General features: G+C 44.6%; 1 protein-coding gene across 2 annotated transcripts in view; it reads left to right on the forward strand.

The window, feature by feature from the left end:
- Positions 1 to 6167: 6167 nt before the first annotated feature.
- MPPED2 (metallophosphoesterase domain containing 2) overlaps positions 6168 to 18456 on the forward strand; it is a 101429-nt gene continuing 89140 nt past the window's right edge. The window contains exons 1-2 of one of the 2 annotated variants that reach the window (XM_058847556.1): positions 6168 to 6487; positions 11339 to 11581. In XM_058847556.1, the coding sequence (XP_058703539.1) occupies positions 11454 to 11581 (128 nt within the window). In that variant the 5' untranslated portion in view covers positions 6168 to 6487; positions 11339 to 11453. Of the gene's footprint in view, positions 6488 to 7558; positions 7648 to 11338; positions 11582 to 18456 lie in introns of those variants that run through there. The other variant, XM_058847566.1, reaches the window with a different exon arrangement.

The following is an 18456-nucleotide window of genomic DNA, read 5'->3' on the forward strand; positions in this document are numbered from 1 at the left end:
TCACAGCCTTTGCACCGCATTGCTTGTGTCCTGGTGGTATTTCTGTTTCATTATTTTTCAAGCAGAGTTTGATGACACTGATTTAGCAGTTTCTCACAGTTCACTGCTCCAGTTTTCATCAAATTATACTTGTAGTTATACTAGACACTTTCATCATCAATTTCCATATGCCTCAAAGACATGCAGGGACCAGTTTGCCAACACTGAACTCAAATACCAGACAATAACTGGAATACAGGATTTCTTTTCCTAGCGTGTCTGAAACAAAGAGTGTAGAATCCTTCAGCTCTTAGCAAGTGTTTTCAGCCTGGATGCATTCAAAATCTAGACAATAACTGTTAGAATATTGATTTTTAAATGCCAAATCAAGGGATAAAAATGAACATTGACCAGACATGATACCGTCAACCATTCACTTCCAGAAACCAATCTCACATTAGAGCACTGCCTGTGAATTTAAGGTATGCTCTTCCCCCACAGAATGGGAGGATTCAGCAGCATGAGCTGTATTTTCTGTACAGCAGAGTTTGATAATGATGATAATTAACACACAGTGCAGATTTTGGCTTCGGGCTCTTAGGTTTATGTGTACCTTCAGATCAGCAGTGGACATTTAAAGTGACAAGCCTCCTGACAAAGTCGTTTCCTTCATTTAGGGAGTCTTGGTTGCTCAGATTGGAAAGATGTCCATGTAGGAACACCTGATATCTTTAAAGGCTTTCTGTTTCACTCATCCTACAATTTCCTATAAGGGCATCACAGTTTTGACCCAAAGGGAATCTGGATTCCATAAGCCAGAACTAGATGCAGATTTGCTGGAGACCACGGTTCTTTATGTCTGCCAAAAGCATAAAGTTAATTATGCAAGGCATGAAGTGAAGCTCTATTTGTTTAGATGTCAAGAGGTTAACTCTGAGTAGCTGTTGACAATAGTCATCATCATCATCAGATAAATTTGCCAGTAAATCTGTAGTCTTAAAAAAAAACCCAAAAAAACCTTCAAGATAGCACAGGAGTAATACTGTCTCCTCTGCACTACCGTGTGAAATGCTTTACTTGCACTGAGAAATAAGATCTATTTCAGTTTTGCTATTTTCTTTCCATGTAGAATTTTGACTGGTTTTGAGAATTTCATACATAACTTTCCATGCAATAGGCACCTGCTCTCAGGAATAGCGAGAAGAATTTTTCTCTGTCTGCAGGAATTTCAGTTTGCGGAGCTTGACATTTGAAAAATTCACTCAATGTGATAGAAAACCACTCCACTGAATCTTCTGTCTGAAGTCAGAGGGACATGGGTAGAGTTAGAGTGTAGACAGGAGGCCATCTGGTGTCCCTGTGACTCCTCAGATTCATGGGGACACAGTTCAGGTTACACCCAGGGACAGGAACTGTGTGTGACCAGGCTCTGCCACAGGATGAGATAATCCGTGTGAGGAAGAGGGAAGGGAGTTAAATAAGTTAAAGGTCAAGGAGAGGAGAGGTTTGTGAAACACTCTTCTGTACTCATGCCTGTTTTCTGACACACCATCAGGTTTTGGAATTGTTTGGTATAATGGGCTTTGAGTGCCTGAACTGCAGGTGAATTTAACTGAAGGTTTTCTCATGCACTGGCTTTGACTCAATGCATTATTAACTAATTAAATGATAAAACAATCACTTGGGGGAGAAAAAAAACATCCACTTTCTAAGCAGGTAAATTGTTATGCAATAAAGAGGTTGTTAAAACACCTCCCACAGTTGTGTATTCCCTGCCACAGCTCATTGTGACCCTCCCAAAACCTTTCCTTGTAGCGTGCCCTGAGCCTGCAGCACCTGGGAGTTCCTACAAGGAAATAAATCACCCATGTATGCTTCTTAATTCTGAAAAAAGAATGTTCAGTGGAATGTTCAGGGGGAAAAAAAAAAAAATTGCTTTTCCAGGTACCTTGACTATCAGTTACACTGGGAGTTTTTAGAAGGACAAAAAATTCACCTCCAGCTGGTTTTTTTGTTTTTGTTTTTGTTTTTTTTTTTGGGGGGGGGATCAGTTTATTTCTATAGAGGAAAATTCCAATCAAATATTTAATTTCATTCATTTTAATTTAAAGCGGCAAGGCAGCAGACAAGCATTATCCTGTGACAAAATTCTGGCCCATCAAATATAAAAAGACTGCCCAGAGGGCAGCTAGTGATATTTCCTGCAGTAATCTTACCTGATGCTCTATCAGCAGAATCATGATGTGCTCTTCTGTGTCTGCAGATTCTCACAGAAGGCTCAAATTTCACTTCCTTTTGGAAGTCACTGCCATTTTCCTCCAAAAGCTGGTGTGTTTCTATGGAAGGGCTGTGGGTTCTTCCTGAAGATGTTGTGTTTGCAGGAGTATTGAGCAGGTTAGTTTATGGGCCCCTGTTTGTGAGGGGAAAAAAAATAAAAATTCATAATGGGACAGATGATGAAAATCCAAAGCCATGAAGTTTGGGGTTTTTTCAGCTTTTAGGATTCAATTACCTGCTAGTTCCAGTCTGCAATTTTGTTAAGAAGCTCTACGAGCTAAAAATCCCAATTTGCACAATTGGAATCCTGTTGTTTTGCAATTTTTTTTTCTTCTGTTTGTTTGTTGTTTATAAGTAATAATCTGTTTTTCTGTTGTTTTCATGTCCTTGGCCACCATGCACACCAAATGCTCTGTGACTTATGGCCTACAAGTGAAAAAAGAGAGCAGTGGAGAACTTTATCCAACTATATTCAACAAATTTGGAATGTTGTGGGGCTCAGTGGGGCATGAAGCTTAAACTAATGCAGTTTTCTTCTGATGTCTTCTGTTCCCCAATCAGGGAAGAATTTCTGCTTTAATGAGGGGAATGAGCCTTGAAGACAGTTTTTGGCAGAACTGCACAGGTCTGTGCTGACATATGGTGAATCCAGTGACTTTTCTGAAGATTGCTACCAGTGGCCATCCAATGGACCAAACTCTACTTTCTTAAAATGTTAGGAAATTAAAATATGTATTCTCTAGTACTGCACCATCATGTCCCAGTCTCTGCAGGCCTAAACTGAATTGTCTGCAGTGCAAATGAGAACCCTTGGTGCTCTGGTCTTAAAATGGCTAAAAAAAATCCAGGAAATTGAAAGAAACAACCTAAACCCCTCTGGTACTGTGTCCAAAGGAAAAGGCAGTGTGAAACATTGTCCTGACTCTTTCAGGAGGTGTAGCACACTCTGTGCCAGCCTTGGTCCTGCACTGCAGGCTGGGACACTCCAGTGTGCCAGCACAAACACTCGTGGCTCTGCTGTGGGCTGCTCTGGGGAACTGCTCTGCCTCAAAACCCTTTCTGCCCTTCTGGAATGAGCCTTTTTGAAAGCCAAATTTGTTCTTCATGTGTGGTTCACATGTGTTTGAAAGGGTTTTTTTGTTTTGGTTTGGTTTGAATTCCTTTCTGTGTAAAAGAGCTCTCAAAAAATCTGATTATTTAAGGAATAAGTGCTCAGAGGTGGACTTTAAATTATGCTTTCTTCTACTGCTTTACAGATATTTAGGAAAAAAAAAAAATCCTGAAGAGCAAAATTAAGTAGGTGTCTGTGGTTCAGGGTGTCTGAACTACCCTGTGTGTGTCTCAGAGCTGTTAGCTCTGTCCTGCTTGGCAGAAACTGGAGGAAGTGATATGTATGAAATATATTAAAGATGACATAATAGATTGTGAAGAATGTGTGTGCTTTTCTGAATTTTCAGAATTCAGAATTTTTAACATGCATCTCCTGAATCTGTACATTTGATGATACTCACTTCGGATTTGTACAAGTGAAAAAACAAAATCCAGTGCCAACTCTGAAAATGACTAAAGTTTCCTGTATAACATACCCTTTCACTATCATTAATAGGAAGTATTAAGGCAAAGAAATACCGTTTGTTCACTGTTTTGAATTTCACCCAGCTAATAAAATCAGTCCTGTGACACTCAAAATAAACATGTAATTTACTTTTTTGGTTTCTGAATTTATTTCTTGAAATCCTCTTGTCAAGTGTGTGTTAATAAATACACATTCCAGCTATAATATAGATATTTCATTTTTGTGTATCTGCATTTCGATGCTGCTCTTGTGAATTGGAGAAGAAAGGTAGCAGGATTCAACTCCTTTCCTCAGAAAACCCTTTAATCAGTTTAATTAAAATGTTTTCTCCTTCTTTTAGCAGCTCTGGGGCCAGCACATTTCTTAAGTGAGTTTCTAAGGTTGAGAAGTATACTGAAAACAAGTAGTTTGTAAAAGGGAAAAGTTCTGCTGTGTGCCCTTAACAGAAAATGTTTCAGAGTTTGTCAAGTCATGTATTAACAAAAATGTTCCTGATGGCTGCATTACAGCTTGCTGCTTTTGCTGAGCACGTAATGTTGTGGAAAAGGTGTGACTTTAGAAGCAGAATCCCACTCTGGATTCAGAGAAGCAAAACCCAAGTACCACGAACCTTGAGGCCACAGGGCTTGCTTGTGTATAAGGAGTATGTGTATAGTGAGGCAGGTAAATTCTCATTTACCAGGGCTCTGAGACACCAGGACATGTCTGACCTCTCACAGGTACCAGAGAGAAGATCTGTGAGCTTTCTAATTGCCAATCCAGTCACCTCCCCAGTCTTCTGCCCTGTTCTAGGAGCTCCTTTTTGCAGTGCTCCAGAAGAATGAAGACACAGCTACAGGAAAAGTCCTGCTGTGACCATGGAGAAGGGATGCAGCAGGTTCAGGGTCAAACCTGCTCCCCATCACCTCTCCCTCCATGTTCCTGTACCGAAGCTGGCACCAGGGAAGTTAAGATGTTCTCTTTCTGCCCTCAGAAAGACTCCCACTCCAGAATTTCCCACTTCCTGTCCAGTCCCAGCAGAATTTGTGCAGCTGTGGATTGGATGAGGAGACTGAGCCACACCAAACCAGAAGGTTTTTCCCTGGTGCTGAATAATTTCCCAGGTGGGTTTCCCTGTTCTCACAAGAGGGCGAGTGCAGGGGCACAAGTGGGGGAAGTGGGCTGGATGCTGGATTGCTGCTTTTACAGCTGTGTCAGAGTAAAGTCAGCTAAAAATGTTTGTGCAGACTCTGTTCCAGGAAAAGTTTCCCTGGAAAAGTTGCTTTGATTGGGTTAGGAGGACGATTCATATGTGGGCCATTTTATCTGAAACGGGCATTTTCCTTTGGTGGTTCACAGTGCTCACTTCTATCAAAAGTGATAACGACAAGAGTAAAAAAAAATCAGACTGAAATGGTAACTTTGGAAAAAAAAAAAATCTTATGCCATTTCATCTTTTTCAGGTTGATTTTTCTTAGTTTGCCGTGTTTCTAAACAGGACAGTCCATCCCAGTGGATTTCTGCCTGGCAACACACAGGACCCTTCTCATGGCTTTCAACAACAAAGAAAAACTTGCCTACTCGCCATGCATATCTGAAGGTTGGCTGGACTCAAAATCACTTATTTAAAACATATAGGTTATATTAGAGGCCTGCTATTTATTTTCTGTCTGCTCGACTATTCAAAAATATTTGGTTTTTCTTTCGTTCTTTCTCCTCATTGTCATATATTTTTGGAGGTCTCCCCTTTCCATTTGCTGTCTTGAAAGTAAAAGAACAAACGCGTCTAATCTTTACTTCCTTACTCTTGTGGACTCAATTGCTGTGGTTTTGGCGGGGGTGGGAGGGGTAAGAAAAAAGGAAAATAATAATAATAATAAAAAGGCAACAGCCACATTCCTGATTCTGTTTTTCCATAGAGAAGCCCCAGTAACCCTGAGACAATGTTCGGCCTCCAAGGCGAGCCCTGGTGTTTCTGGTCGCTGAGGTGAGCTCACCTACAAAGGAGCAGGGCATTAACACCCAGCGGCGAAAGGTGCGGCGGAAGATGCGAAAACCCGTTTCGATGATTTTGGCTGTTTTAATTGTTGCTGTTATCACTTATTTATTTTGTCACAGCTGCGGGCAGCGATGCGCGGTGCGGGGCCGTGTCTGGGCGGGCGCTGCCCCTTGGCCAGGAGGGGATCCCGGGGAGCACCAGCCGTGACCCCGGCTCCAGCCGCCTCGGCTGCGCTCGGGAAATGCAGCAGCGATCGCTCCCTCCCTCCCTCCCTGCCCGGGGGGGTGAAGTGCGAGGCAGCGGGAGGAGCCGTGCGTGTGTGTGTGTGCGTGTGTGTGTGTGTGTGTGTGTGTGTGCGAGCAGCGCCGTGGCTGCCGTGTTTCCTGGTGCCTGCTCCCTGACCCCAGTGGCAGCCCCGATCACTGCACCGCGCCCGCCCTCGCCGCCGCCCCGCTCCCGCAGCCGGACCGGGAGCCGGAGCCGGAGCCGGAGCAGGAGCAGGAGCAGGAGCAGGAGCCGGAGCCGGAGCCGGAGCCAGGGCCGCCGCCGCCGGGCGCCGCCGCGGGGTCGGGCGCAGGCTCTGCCCCGGCCGCGCCCCCGCAGCCCCATGGAGCGGCCCCGCTGCCCGCGCTGAAGGCATCCCCGACCCGCCCGCAGCGGCAGCCGGCGGAGGGAAGGTGAGCGGCCCCGGGCCGGTGTCGGGAGCAGGGGGACACGGCGGGGGCAGCGCCGCACAAAGCGGCGGGTTAGAGGTGCCGTGTCATGGGCGAGAGCGGAGGAGGGGGGGCGGGCAGGAGCTCCGGCGGCGGCGGCGCCGGGTCCAACCTCCCGCGAACAATAATGAGGATAAACCCGGCCGCCCGCCGCCCCCGGCGTGACCGCCCGGGCCGGGTCGGGTCGGGTCGGGTCGTGCCGTGTCGCTGCGGCCGCAGCGCCGCTTCCCCGCAGCCCAGGCGGCGATGTCGGCGGCGCTGAGCGAGGCTGCCCTGCCCTGCTCCCCAGGCCGTGCCCCCGCTGCCCTCCGCCGCTGCCCGGCCGGGCGCAGGGGCGGCGGGGGCCGGCGGTGCCGGGGTCGGGTGCGGGGTGCGGGGTCGGGGCGGGGGGCGCGGTGGCGGGGCCGGGAGGGTAGGAGGGTAGGCCGGGGAGCTTTGTGCTGGCTGGGGCCAGCGGGCGGGCGCGGAGCCGAGCAGCCCGGCGGGCGCGGGGATGGGGCTGCGGGCGCCGAGGGAGCCGGGGATGGGGGCGAGGCGCGGGGGGGGACACGCCGCAAAAGTACGGAGGGAAAGGCGGGTTGGTTCGGCGTTCCCCGGTGGAGTTGCCCTTTCGCCGGCGGAGAAGCCGCTCTGAAACCCTGCTCCCGGAGGCCTCAGACACTTGGAACCTTCGGAGGGCTTGGGGGCGCGGTGCGGGAGTCGGCACCGCCGGAATAAAAGCAGCGGGCATCATCCCCCCTCCCGCCGCCCCCCGGCCGGCCCCGCCGCGCTCGCCCGCGGCTGTGTGGAGTTGATCGCATCCCTCCCCCGAGCATCCTCTCCCCCTCCACAGCCATTCCGGTCCGTGGCAACGGCGGGCACGGGGGCGACGTGAACTTTGTGCGGCGCGGCACGTACGGCGCAGACAGGGCAGCGATGCCCCCCGGTGCGGCGGGGCGGGGGCAGGGCAGGGCAGGGGGCGCGGGGCGGGGGCTGCGGCACACGCCGGGACGGGGCCGCGCCGGAGCCATTGGCCACCCGGAGCCATCAATCAGCGCAGGGCGAGCCCGGCGCCCCGCGGGGCCGCGGCCGGGGCGGCCCGGGAGCCGGCGGCGGGCGGAGGTGGGGAGCGGCCGGGAGCCCAGGTACCGGGGGTCGGGGTAAACGGGGCGGGGGAGTGTCGGGGTCCGGCTCCCCCCTCTCCCCGCCGGCTGCGCCGGGCTCGGTGGGTAGCCGGAGCCCGGAGTTGTCTGCAAACTGCAGCGCAGCATCTCGGGGACCGCGGGGCCGCTGGCGAATCCCCGCGGGGCCGGGAGAGCCCGGGGGGCTCCGGGGGCCGAGGCGCGGCCGTGCGGGAGCGACAGCGCCGGGATAGGGCATGGATCCACCGGAGGTGTTGACACCGGGTTAACCCTTCTCAGCTTCTGCCTTTCAGCGTCTGCTGCTACAGCCCGAGCCCGGCTAGAGGCAAATTTTTGAAATTCAGATGAGGAAGGCGTAAATATTTTATTTGGGGAAATGGGTTTTTCGCGTGCCCGTGTGAGCGGCTCTCCGTGCGGTGTAAGGATGTATTTGGGAATGACTTACCTGTGCGGATCTCGTGGCAGTTTTTGACAGGACGGCACTGTACAGGTTTACAATTAGCTGTAGCTAAGTTTGGGTCAGCCCTGTTCGGAAAAAGTGCCGGCTTGTACCTGTAACACTGAGCTGATGTGTGCAATGGCACATCTCCTGTCTTGCTGCCGCTACAGACACACGCTGGAAAAGGATAACAGCTTCTATCTGGGAAAATGCAACATGCTGAAAAAATAGCATTTAGGTTTTTAATATAGGCATTCTGACTTAAAACTGCCTCGAAAGGCGTGGAAAATATTACACTTCATTTTACTTGATAGATGGGAAAATAATCCAACTTTTTTTTTTTAGTACTCATCTGCTGTGTGTAACCTTCAAGTAGTGCTCATAGTTGGAGGAAGAAGAATGGTAATGATTCAAAGAAGTCTTTTTTAATTTCTTTTTTTTTTTTTTTTATTCTTGGGCCTAAGATGCATTTGTTTTAAAGTTTTGAAGTGTTCAGCTTCTTTCTTCTATTTTCTTCAGAGACGTTCACAGTAAAGAAGGTAATAATTAGATACTTCTGATAGTTGAGGTGTAGTACTCTATGGAGTATTAAATGGAAATTAAGAGAATTGACACAGAAGCCAGCTTCAAATTATATATATATATTTATTTTTTTTTTTACCCCAGTCTGGCATTTGTTGTTGAATTTAATTTTAAAAAGATACTTTGTTCAGCTTTGTCTCAATTTAAGTAGAGATTTATTTTTAAGATTAAAGATTAGAACAATGGGAAGCAATTGCATCTTATACACTTACAATCTCAGTGAGTCAACTTAAAAGTATTTAATACAGCTATTTAAGTGTCCTCTTGTCATTTGTTTTATGCCAGTTAGTTGTAATTTCTTTCTGTAACATGGGCTGTTACAAACATTGTAAAAAATGCCTATTATCTTTATGTATAATTCATTCTCATGAACAAATTAGATTTTTCTTCCATGAGTGAACTATAATATGAAATTTAATGTTCTGACCTTTCTTATGCTGGGTTGCTGAAAACAGGGTCATTTAGCTTTTCTGAAAGCCCAAGCATATTTTTGTTGTTGGTTTAATGCATTGTTTTATATTGTTGCTTTTAATTGCGGGAAAAGAAAAATAACATTACACATGTAATTTTCACACTACTTCTTAATATATGCAGGCTCTAAAGTTCTTGCAGTATAAAAGAAAAACTCTTTTTTTTCTCTTTTTTTTTTTTTTCCCCTGTGAGCTCTGATGGCCAGCATTCTCGTTAATGACAGTCATTTCTCTGGCAGGAAGATGTTTTCATTTGTATTTACTTTTCAGTACAGGGCAATTACGCTGCTCTGCCTTGTTGTGCACTTCTTGATAGTTTCTGTCTCAAAAGAACTGCAGTGCCTGGAACAGGACTGCAGTTTGAAGCAGGTGTTGTGTTTTACTGTTATGCAAAATAACACTAAAATATAATTGTAAAGGAAATTCAGGAAACAGCTGCAAACTTGGCCTGGCAACCACTACATTATGTGAGCAGTTGTTGCAGCATCTTAACATCGCATCTAGCACAGCAAAGATTTGTTTCAGCAACGCTCACTGTTGCTTATTTTTGCTGCTGAAGCCTTGTTCTCATGAGAGAGGTTCCATCAGGTCTGGCAGGAGAAGACCAGGCTGTAACCACAGTTACAGTGCTGTACCATCTCTAGTGACAGCTTTTAAATTGGTGCTTTAGTTTTGGTTTCATCTTCTTTTTTTTTTTTTTTTTTTTTAAATATACTTTTTTCCTTCCAGTGCTAAAGAAGGATAGAATCCAGTTACTGGAATGAAGGTTGCACAATGTCTTCAACCCAACTAACATATGGAAGCCTACATAGGCCTGAGGTGGTAAAATAGTAAAATAAATGGCCTATAGCAGGCCATCTGCCATTTGCAGAGCGTTTACATCACGCTTCATGCCAAACTGGAAATTAGTCTTTGTATTAAAAATATATTTTGAATACAAATCAAAGATTTCAGATGCCTGATGTTACACATGGCAAACACATTTCTATCTGGGAGCTAGAGAAGGCCAGGAACATTGCACTGGAAAAACATTGCTTAGTTTGATGCTCAGGGCTCAAGTCATTCTCTTCTCTTTCCCATCTCTTTGTCTTCCCAGTAAGCACTGATTTAATTTTGTAAAGTGCACTCCAGGTAGGAAAAGTCCACTCTTGCCTGTGGCAGCTAAAGGGAGGAATATCAGTGGGTTCTGAGTGCTGTGATTTTGTGTAAGTCCTTGCAGCTACCACAGCTGAGGATCTGCCTCGCTTTGAAAGAGTTGCTCATCTTGAAAGTATCCTTCGAGCAGCAGCTGATCAATTCTCACAGAGTCCCTCTGAAGGGAAGGCAGCTGAGGTGTCCTCAGTTTATTGACTGAAGAAATCGAACCTCAGGTTTTGTGCAGGAAACTTGTCTTTGGGAGGTTTCTGGCTGTTGGGTTGTGCTAATATTGCAGTACACATCCAGTCCTAACGCAAAATACGTGTAAGAGCGCTCTGAAGAAGCGAAAGACAGGGATGCATAGAAAAGGAAGAACCCATTTCTTTCATCTCATGCAGAAATATTTATGTGTAAAATCACATTTAAGTCAGATAAATCATTAGTGTCTGGTAACAGTGAATCCAAACCAGTTTCAATGCTAGCGAGCTGTAATATGGATATTTTGTTAACATTGCTCACCTTTCTCTGGACACATAAGTACTTTGATTCAAAGGTGTACCTTTTCCTATACAGTTTTGATACATTCTTTACCTCAGTTTCTTGTAAGGCTCTCACTTCGAAAGCTGCAGCAGCACCTTGAAAACAAATGTGCATGTTTGTGGAAAGTCATTTGTCCTTCAGGAAGCTGGGTCGACTTGTGAGTTTTTGTGGTTGCAATTAACACAAGATGTTATTCAAAATAAAGGATATGAAACGGGGAGTATTCAACTGAAGCTTTCAACACAGATATTTTATTCCCCCTTCCCCCACCCCCTGAAGATAAAGCCTTACTTTAAGCGTTCATCCTTTGGATGTGTCTAATGATGATGGAGTTGGATGATGAGGTAATTAAAAGAAAAAAAAAGAAAAGTGAATAGTAATGCGTAGAGAGGGGTGATGGGTACATCAGGAGTATAGAGAAAGATCTGAAATCTGAATGGAAATCAGGAGAGCAGCCAGTGATAGGTCTGTGTGTGTTTCCATCTCATGGCTTACAGCAGCGTGCGCTGCCTTTCTCTCCTGGCAGAGGTCACGGAGTTGATGAGGAGCTGCTGGGAATCGGGAGCTGCCCGGAGCACGATGCCCTACCCTGCCCCTGGCCTTGGGAAGCTGTGAGCTGCTCATGTCCATAAGGAGGAAGGATGGCTCATGGAATTCCGTCACAAGGCAAAGTTACCATAACTGTGGATGAGTACAGCTCCAACCCAACGCAGGCGTTCACGCACTACAACATCAACCAGAGCCGCTTCCAGCCTCCACACGTGCACATGTGAGTATTCCCCACCTGTGCCCGGGACCTTGACAGGGCCTTGGCACTGGGAAATGTGATTATAAAAGGTGGAATGGCGAGGTTTCTCAGCCCGGTGTGTCTGAGGGCTGAGCCTGGAGGTGGCCGTGCCCCGGGCTCCGCGCCACCACCTCGGTGCAACTCTGTTCTCAAGCTTGTCACTTCACTCATCTCGCTTTAACTCGCCTGAGGGACCCGTTGCTTTAAGATTTAAGCTCCCTTCCCCCAGCGCTTACACTCGGCTGCGAAATAGGCCTAATTGGGACTAATTGTCCCCCCTGATCAGTGAATCCTTTGTCCTCCTGGTTGCGAGTGGAATGTGGAATGCGGCACACGTTCCACCCGCAACCTGCCGCACAAAGGAGTCGGGGGCTGCCCCGGAGCTCCTCCGAGGAGCTGCAAACACTCTGTGAAACAACAGCCCTGGCCCCAACCAACAAAGCCCTGGGAAGTGGAAAAGAAACCTGGAGGAAAGAAACCTGGAGGTTCCTTCCCTCACCTTGTCATTCCTGGGTGTTGTGGCACCCTGGGCACCATGGGCTGCTCGGCTTTAGCAGAGCTGAGTACCAGCTTCAACTCTGAATTTCCTTCCCATTGTTGAGTGGGGTTTGATCTTTATCAGTTATTTATGTGAAGGTTCTTTTTCTTTTAGCATTAATGGACTGAAAAGCATGTGAAACTAAAACAAAGCCGACATCTCTTGACATCCTGCGAGGCATTGTTAGGCAGGATTTTGAACCATGTCACACTATTGAATTTGATAAGGATTTTGCATAATAAGGGGGGAAAGTTGTATGGTACTTCATTGCATTTTTGTTATGTAGAAGCCTGCCGGAAGAGTCACAATGTAGGAGTTCAGCACCTTCTAATAGGATTTCGTGTGGTTACAATGTTCCTAAAGGCAACTTTAGGAAGGATGCTGAAGAGTGTTTGTTGTGCATTCACTTTTCAAGGTGAAAAACTTTCCATTAATTGCATTTGATTTATTACTACCAGGATGATGTAACTTTGATTTTAGAAACATTTCCGTGTCTTGATTCACTTTTCAGACCTTTAGTTGGCAAATTTCTGTTGGGTATTTTGCGCTCCAGCCTCTCCTTCTGACATTAAGTACAAATCTTATTTAGAGAATGAATTCAAAGCAAACAAAAGAAAATCAGAAAGCAGTTTTGAGGAACCCCTTCCTATTGACATTGACTTCAGTGGGAGCTGAATTTAGGACTAAGTGTGGTGTTCAACACTGCAAAAATTGTTCATGCTTTGCTTAAAAAATCTCACAAACCTGCAGGCACTCCTCTAAAGGATAGTGTATCTGTTAAATTATACTAACTTGATCTTGATGTTTGGAAAAACTGTGTAGTTGAAATAAAAACTGAAACTTCAAAGTAAGGTACAGTGACAGGATTTGAAATAATTTTTAACTTAAACACTGCAACTTTCTTAAAATCAGAAATTTGGGTTCAGCAGAGGGTGTGGCACATGGAAAGGAGATCAGAATTTTGAAAAATTGGAAGTGAATTAGTCTCAGATTCACAGTGGAAGCAGAGACAGCAGTGTTCAAGTGCAGGAGGTGAGTCCAGGCATAAGTCTGGAAAGCAAATGACAGATTTTAGAAAACCTGCTAGAAATAAAAGAGGGACCCCTGCCAGGTGGGTAAGAGGGAGAGCAAGGAAATGAAGATTTGAGTGTGCTGAGGGTTTGTGTGATGTAAGAACAGTAGAATTGTTTCTGGGGAGGGGAGACTGGATTATGTGGTAGCTTCAGATGGAGTCTTAATTTGTCTTCTTAATGTATTGTAATGGAAGTTTTGTGTGCTTATCTGAAAGAGGCTGTCATCAAGTGAGAAATCTGAACAGAAAATTGGTAAAAGCAGTATTAACAACAAAAAAAACTCCATGATCTTTTTACCCTCTTACATCTCTGTTAGTGCCACATTGCTGCAGCCGCCAGGATTGATTTGATTTGGTTTTACAGTCTGCTTTTCTTTGTTGCTGTCTTTTAAAGTAATTTATGTGTGTGGTTTGTTGGTTTCTTTTTGTTTGTTTGGCTTTTTTTTTTTTTTTTTCCTAAGAGAGAGTTTGAAGAGGCTTTATTCTCTAGTGAAAAATTTATTTTAAAAATCGTGGGATGAAGAGAAATGAGTGAAGCAACATGGGAGTTTTGTGACGTGGATGTGAACAGCAGGGCAATCTATTGCTGCACGCCATAAATCAGTAGCTGGGTGCAGCTTTAGGACAGTGCTCTTTGCTAAAGGAAATACTGTTTTTGAAGTAATTTCTCTGCAGATATGCATCCTCATGTGCAAAGGTGAGAGCTGGTTTCTTTACCTGCATTGAGTCATTTACAAGGTCCCGTATCCTTTGGGCCTAACTCTGATTTCACATGGAGTAAAGAAGAGTCCGTGGAATATCACCAGCATAAATCTGGTGAGTAAGGCACTGCTGGCAATACTTTGCCTGTTCACATGTCCTGGGCTTTTCCTCACACTTTTATTTTCTGCCTTTCATGTAGTTCAATCAGCTGGGATAGAGTTCTCTTATCTTTATATGTATTTTTATACCAGCACTCCTTATTCAATTTGTTTAAGCATATTGTCAGGTAAACAACAGTGTATTTATTACAGCTGCCTGTGATTGGGCTGGCAGCAACAGCAGTTTTGTCAGTATAACTTTGGAATCCGTTTGTCCAGCCATTTCATTTTATTTCATTTCATTTCTCTACTAATTAATGTTTGAACAGGTATTCTGAAGGTAATTTTTGCTGCACAGTTGTTTTGCATAAAGGGAAGTAATTTTAAATATTATTTTGTCATCTTGAAGTGATGCTCCCACCCACAGGTTTCATTTACTTTCTGACTGTTATAAAGTGTTTGTACTTGGATGCTTTGTCCAATTAATGTTTACTTTCAGTTAGTTTTAATTAACTACATCATCTTAGTTCCCTGCTTTCAACAGCAGCTGCAAAATAATAAATAACAACTATAATATGCTTCCCATACTTCATGTTGATTATTTTTCTTCTGAAAGTTTTCATACTTCCAATTTTTTTTTGTCAAGAAATTGTGACTTAAGAAGGGAAGTGCCTCTTGCTCCTTAGGTGTATGTGTTAGAGGGTTGGTGTTTTTTTTGTTAGTTTGTTTTTTAAACCAAACTAGCTTTAAAACCTGTTTAGACTTTAGAAATATTCTGTATGAGGCTGCTAGCAGCGGTACCAACAATACCAGTGAGCAGCAGTAGGATGCAGCCTGGGGACAAATTCAAATGAAAAACTACTTCCTTAGGTTTTAACCAGACAGAAAAATCCTCCTGCTCAGGGACAATGTCCCATTTACTTGCAGGGGAAAAAAAAAAAGAGAAAAGAGTAAAATAAACCTTGTGTATTTGTTATGGAAGATGCCCCGTTGGACAGGCCTGTCTGGGGAGGATGAGGAAATTTTGTGAAGATAAAATAAATAAAATATAAATAAATAAGATAAAATAGCTGTAGCTGCTGAAGGCTGAGCCTTTTAGAGGAGTTCTTTAGGTTTCCTCCAGTCTCACCAGCATGGCTTGGTGGCTTCTTTTTAGGGTACTTTGAATGCATGTTAACACTTTGTTATGGTTTAAATTCAGTAATAGGGGAGTAAGAAAGCTGGAGGTTTCTGTGCCAGAGCAAAAGTCCTCTGAGTTTATTCATACCTGGAGATACATTTTTCAATCTGTAACTATATAATTTTACTACATTTTCTGTACTAGAGCAATCCCCCTTGTGAATAATCTTATTTTAAAGCAAAGAGCATGAGCAGAGTTTTATATTGGTAGGAATATGTCTGGTTGAATAAAGTACGTAACTGTCTGTGTGTAAATGTGTATATATAATAAAAATAAGAAAATAAAACTACATTTGATCACAGAAAAAAAAAAAAAAACACACCAAAACCTTTCAGCTGTGATGAAACTTTGCATTGTTAGAACCCAGAGATCTTTTTAGACTGCTAACCTTAACAGAGGGGATCTTGGTTTGTTTTTTTTTTTTTGGGGTGAACCATCCTGCATTTAATGGGCTTTATAAACTCCCACTGAGATTTGTGGGAAATCGTGCATTTGATTTGCAGTATTCTTGATTTTTGTTCCATGTAAGGTGTGTGATATTTAGCAGCAGGGGAAAAGAGTTGGCATTAGCAAAATATGAACTCATTTGACATTTACAGAAAAGTGGAGCTGGTACATGTAATGTTATTGGTTGAGAGAATAAGAGATTCAGTCTTACACACAGCTGTACCTTGTGACTGGGCAGGCTCTTTCAGCTGCTACTGATGTGACAGAATTGTTGCAATTTTGCTGGAAATTGTTTCTCTGGCCATTAATAATAATTAAATTAAAATAATTTTTTTTTTTTAATATATATATACAAAAGCATACTCAACTTATGACCATACAGGGTTCTTTCCACTACTTATTTTACCAGATAAACAAATAAATAAACAAATCAGTGCTGTCTGAAACAATTAAGTGGCATTTAAGCTCAGGTTGTGAAAACAGGAGCACTTTGAATGAGTGCACTTAAAACTCGAGTGTTACTCCCCAACACAGGGGTTTTTTCCTGGGGTCCTGGGCTCACAATCAGCTTACCTTGGTGCAGGTTTGGTCTCTTGTCCTTGCCTGGTTCCTCACTGATGTGCAGCAGTTCCCAGCCCATGTGTGAAGGAAAACAAAACCTGTTTTTCTTTTAGCCAGGAGCCTTTCAGCAGCTGCCCCAGGCTGCTGAGCCCTCCAGGGATTCCCTGAAGGACACAGTGGAGGTGAGAGCCCTTGAACTGTCCCAAAATCAAGTCCCCCACTGCAGAAAAGGGCTGGGAACTGATTGTGTTTTGTGCTCCTTCTGCCACAGAACAATGGGAGCCGTGTGGCAAAGATGCCAATTTTAATTGTCATTAAGAAAACTTTCTTATTACTGGTGCCTGTGCATGTCTGTCTGTGTGAGTGAAGTTCTCTACCATGTTACTGATTTTTACATTGTTCAAAGTAACTTGTGCAAAAAACGTAGGCAACGTGTAAGTTCTAAACTTAAATTTTATGTGCAAAATGAAAATAACTTCTTAAAGAAGCTACGCTTATTTGGGATGCTGGGATGTGGAGCACACTAAAAGTGTTCATACAGCGGTGATGTAAGGCTCAGGAATTACAGTTTTGTATTTAAAATTCAAATTTAGGCCCCTTGTATTGTGTTTATATGGTGCAGCCATCATATGCTAAGCACTCTTGAAAAAACAATGAAATTTCTCACCTTTCTTTTTTTCATTGAAAAAAAAAAATAATACCAATTTACCTTTAAAAAAAAAAATGGCCTGACATCCCTGGAAGGTTAATACTGTAAAAGTGCCAATATTGTTATTATTGTTATTATTATAAATGTGCGTTTAAAATATTTTTTTTGTCACCACTGCCCTGTTATTGCTGTCTTTCCACATTGCCCTGAGACAGAAGCCAGGTCTGGTTTCAATTGGTGATAAAGCCTTTCCCTCTTGTGCTAGTGGGACCAGGCTGCCAGAGCAGTCTCTGTGCCTATCAAAACCAATCCATCAGTCCCTCAGTGTGAAGCATCAGCCTTCTGCAGCTCCCACGTGCTGTGAGGATGAGGAAAGCTGTGCCTGGAGGTTTCTCCAGGGCTGCAAGGGGGGAAGATCCCTGGTAGAAGGAGAAGCTGAACCTGCTGCTCCCCAGCTGCTCCTTCCTGCCCCTGTGCCAGGAGCGCTGGCAGAGCCTTTTGGGGACTGCTGGATGGACTGTGACACCGAAACAGTCCAGGTTAGAAACGTCCAGGTAGTGGGGTGAGGTTTTTGGTTTGGTTGGATGGGGCTTTTTTTGGTGTTTTTGGTTTCAGTTTTGTTTTTTTTTTTCCCAGTGATCCCTGTCTCGGTGTAGCCTCAGCAGCAGAGGGTCACAGGGAGCTGGCACTGTGCTTATGGACCCACCAGTGGGCAGGGATAGAAGGAAGGGGATATTTGTTCACCTTTTGTGCAGAAGGAAGACTGATGAAGATTTTCATTGGTGTTTCATTGTGCTGGTTCGTTTTCATTCAAAATGTGCTGTTAAAACACTCGTGGAGTCAGTCTGGCTGCTGTTAGTAAACCCTGAGAGGGAGAAAAGGAATGGATTTTGTGTTCATGTGTGTTGGTGTTCTTCTCTGCTATGTTAATCATGCAGAGCAGCCTCCAGGTAACAAACACATTATCTGTAAGGCCCCATCTCAGTAGCTGAGGACGACAAAAGGCAATTTTCATTCCATGATCTGGCTCTATATGCTGTAGTGTTAACTGTAGGGCTCATTTAGTGGTCAGTCTGACACAGCTGACTTGCACTTCCACCTTTATGTACAGCACACAAATATGTTCTTTTGGGAGGTGTGTGATGGGATCTGGCTTTCTGCAGCAGTGGCTCCTGCCACAGTCCCTTGTGCTGGAGGGAGGCTCCTCTCCAAGGAAGCTCTTTGCTGTGGGGTGGTTTGACAAAATAGATGGATATACATGTTGCAATCAGGATGTTGTACTGTCACTGGAAGCTTGTTAATATCTTTTTTTAAAATATCAGGGCAGTGAGGATATTGCTGTGGAAGAAGCAGATTCTTGTTTTTGTTTAGTGCTTGGAGGGTGAGACACAATCTGTCCTGTGAAACAATTTCTGGGGCGTAGATTTCCAAACAGAGGGTTAATAACTACATTTGCAGGCTCCACACTGGAGAATTTTTGGCTCATGGTTTTCTCCTAGTGGCAGGGTCTTCCCTGGCAGCAGTGATGAGGGAGCCTGTTCCCTTTGCCTGTGACACAGGGATATTCCAAGGAAAGTGCTGCAGCTACCTATCACACATCTTCCTCTTTT

Source organism: Poecile atricapillus, chromosome 1, assembly GCF_030490865.1.
Source record: "Poecile atricapillus isolate bPoeAtr1 chromosome 1, bPoeAtr1.hap1, whole genome shotgun sequence".
NCBI classification, from domain to species: domain Eukaryota; kingdom Metazoa; phylum Chordata; class Aves; order Passeriformes; family Paridae; genus Poecile; species Poecile atricapillus.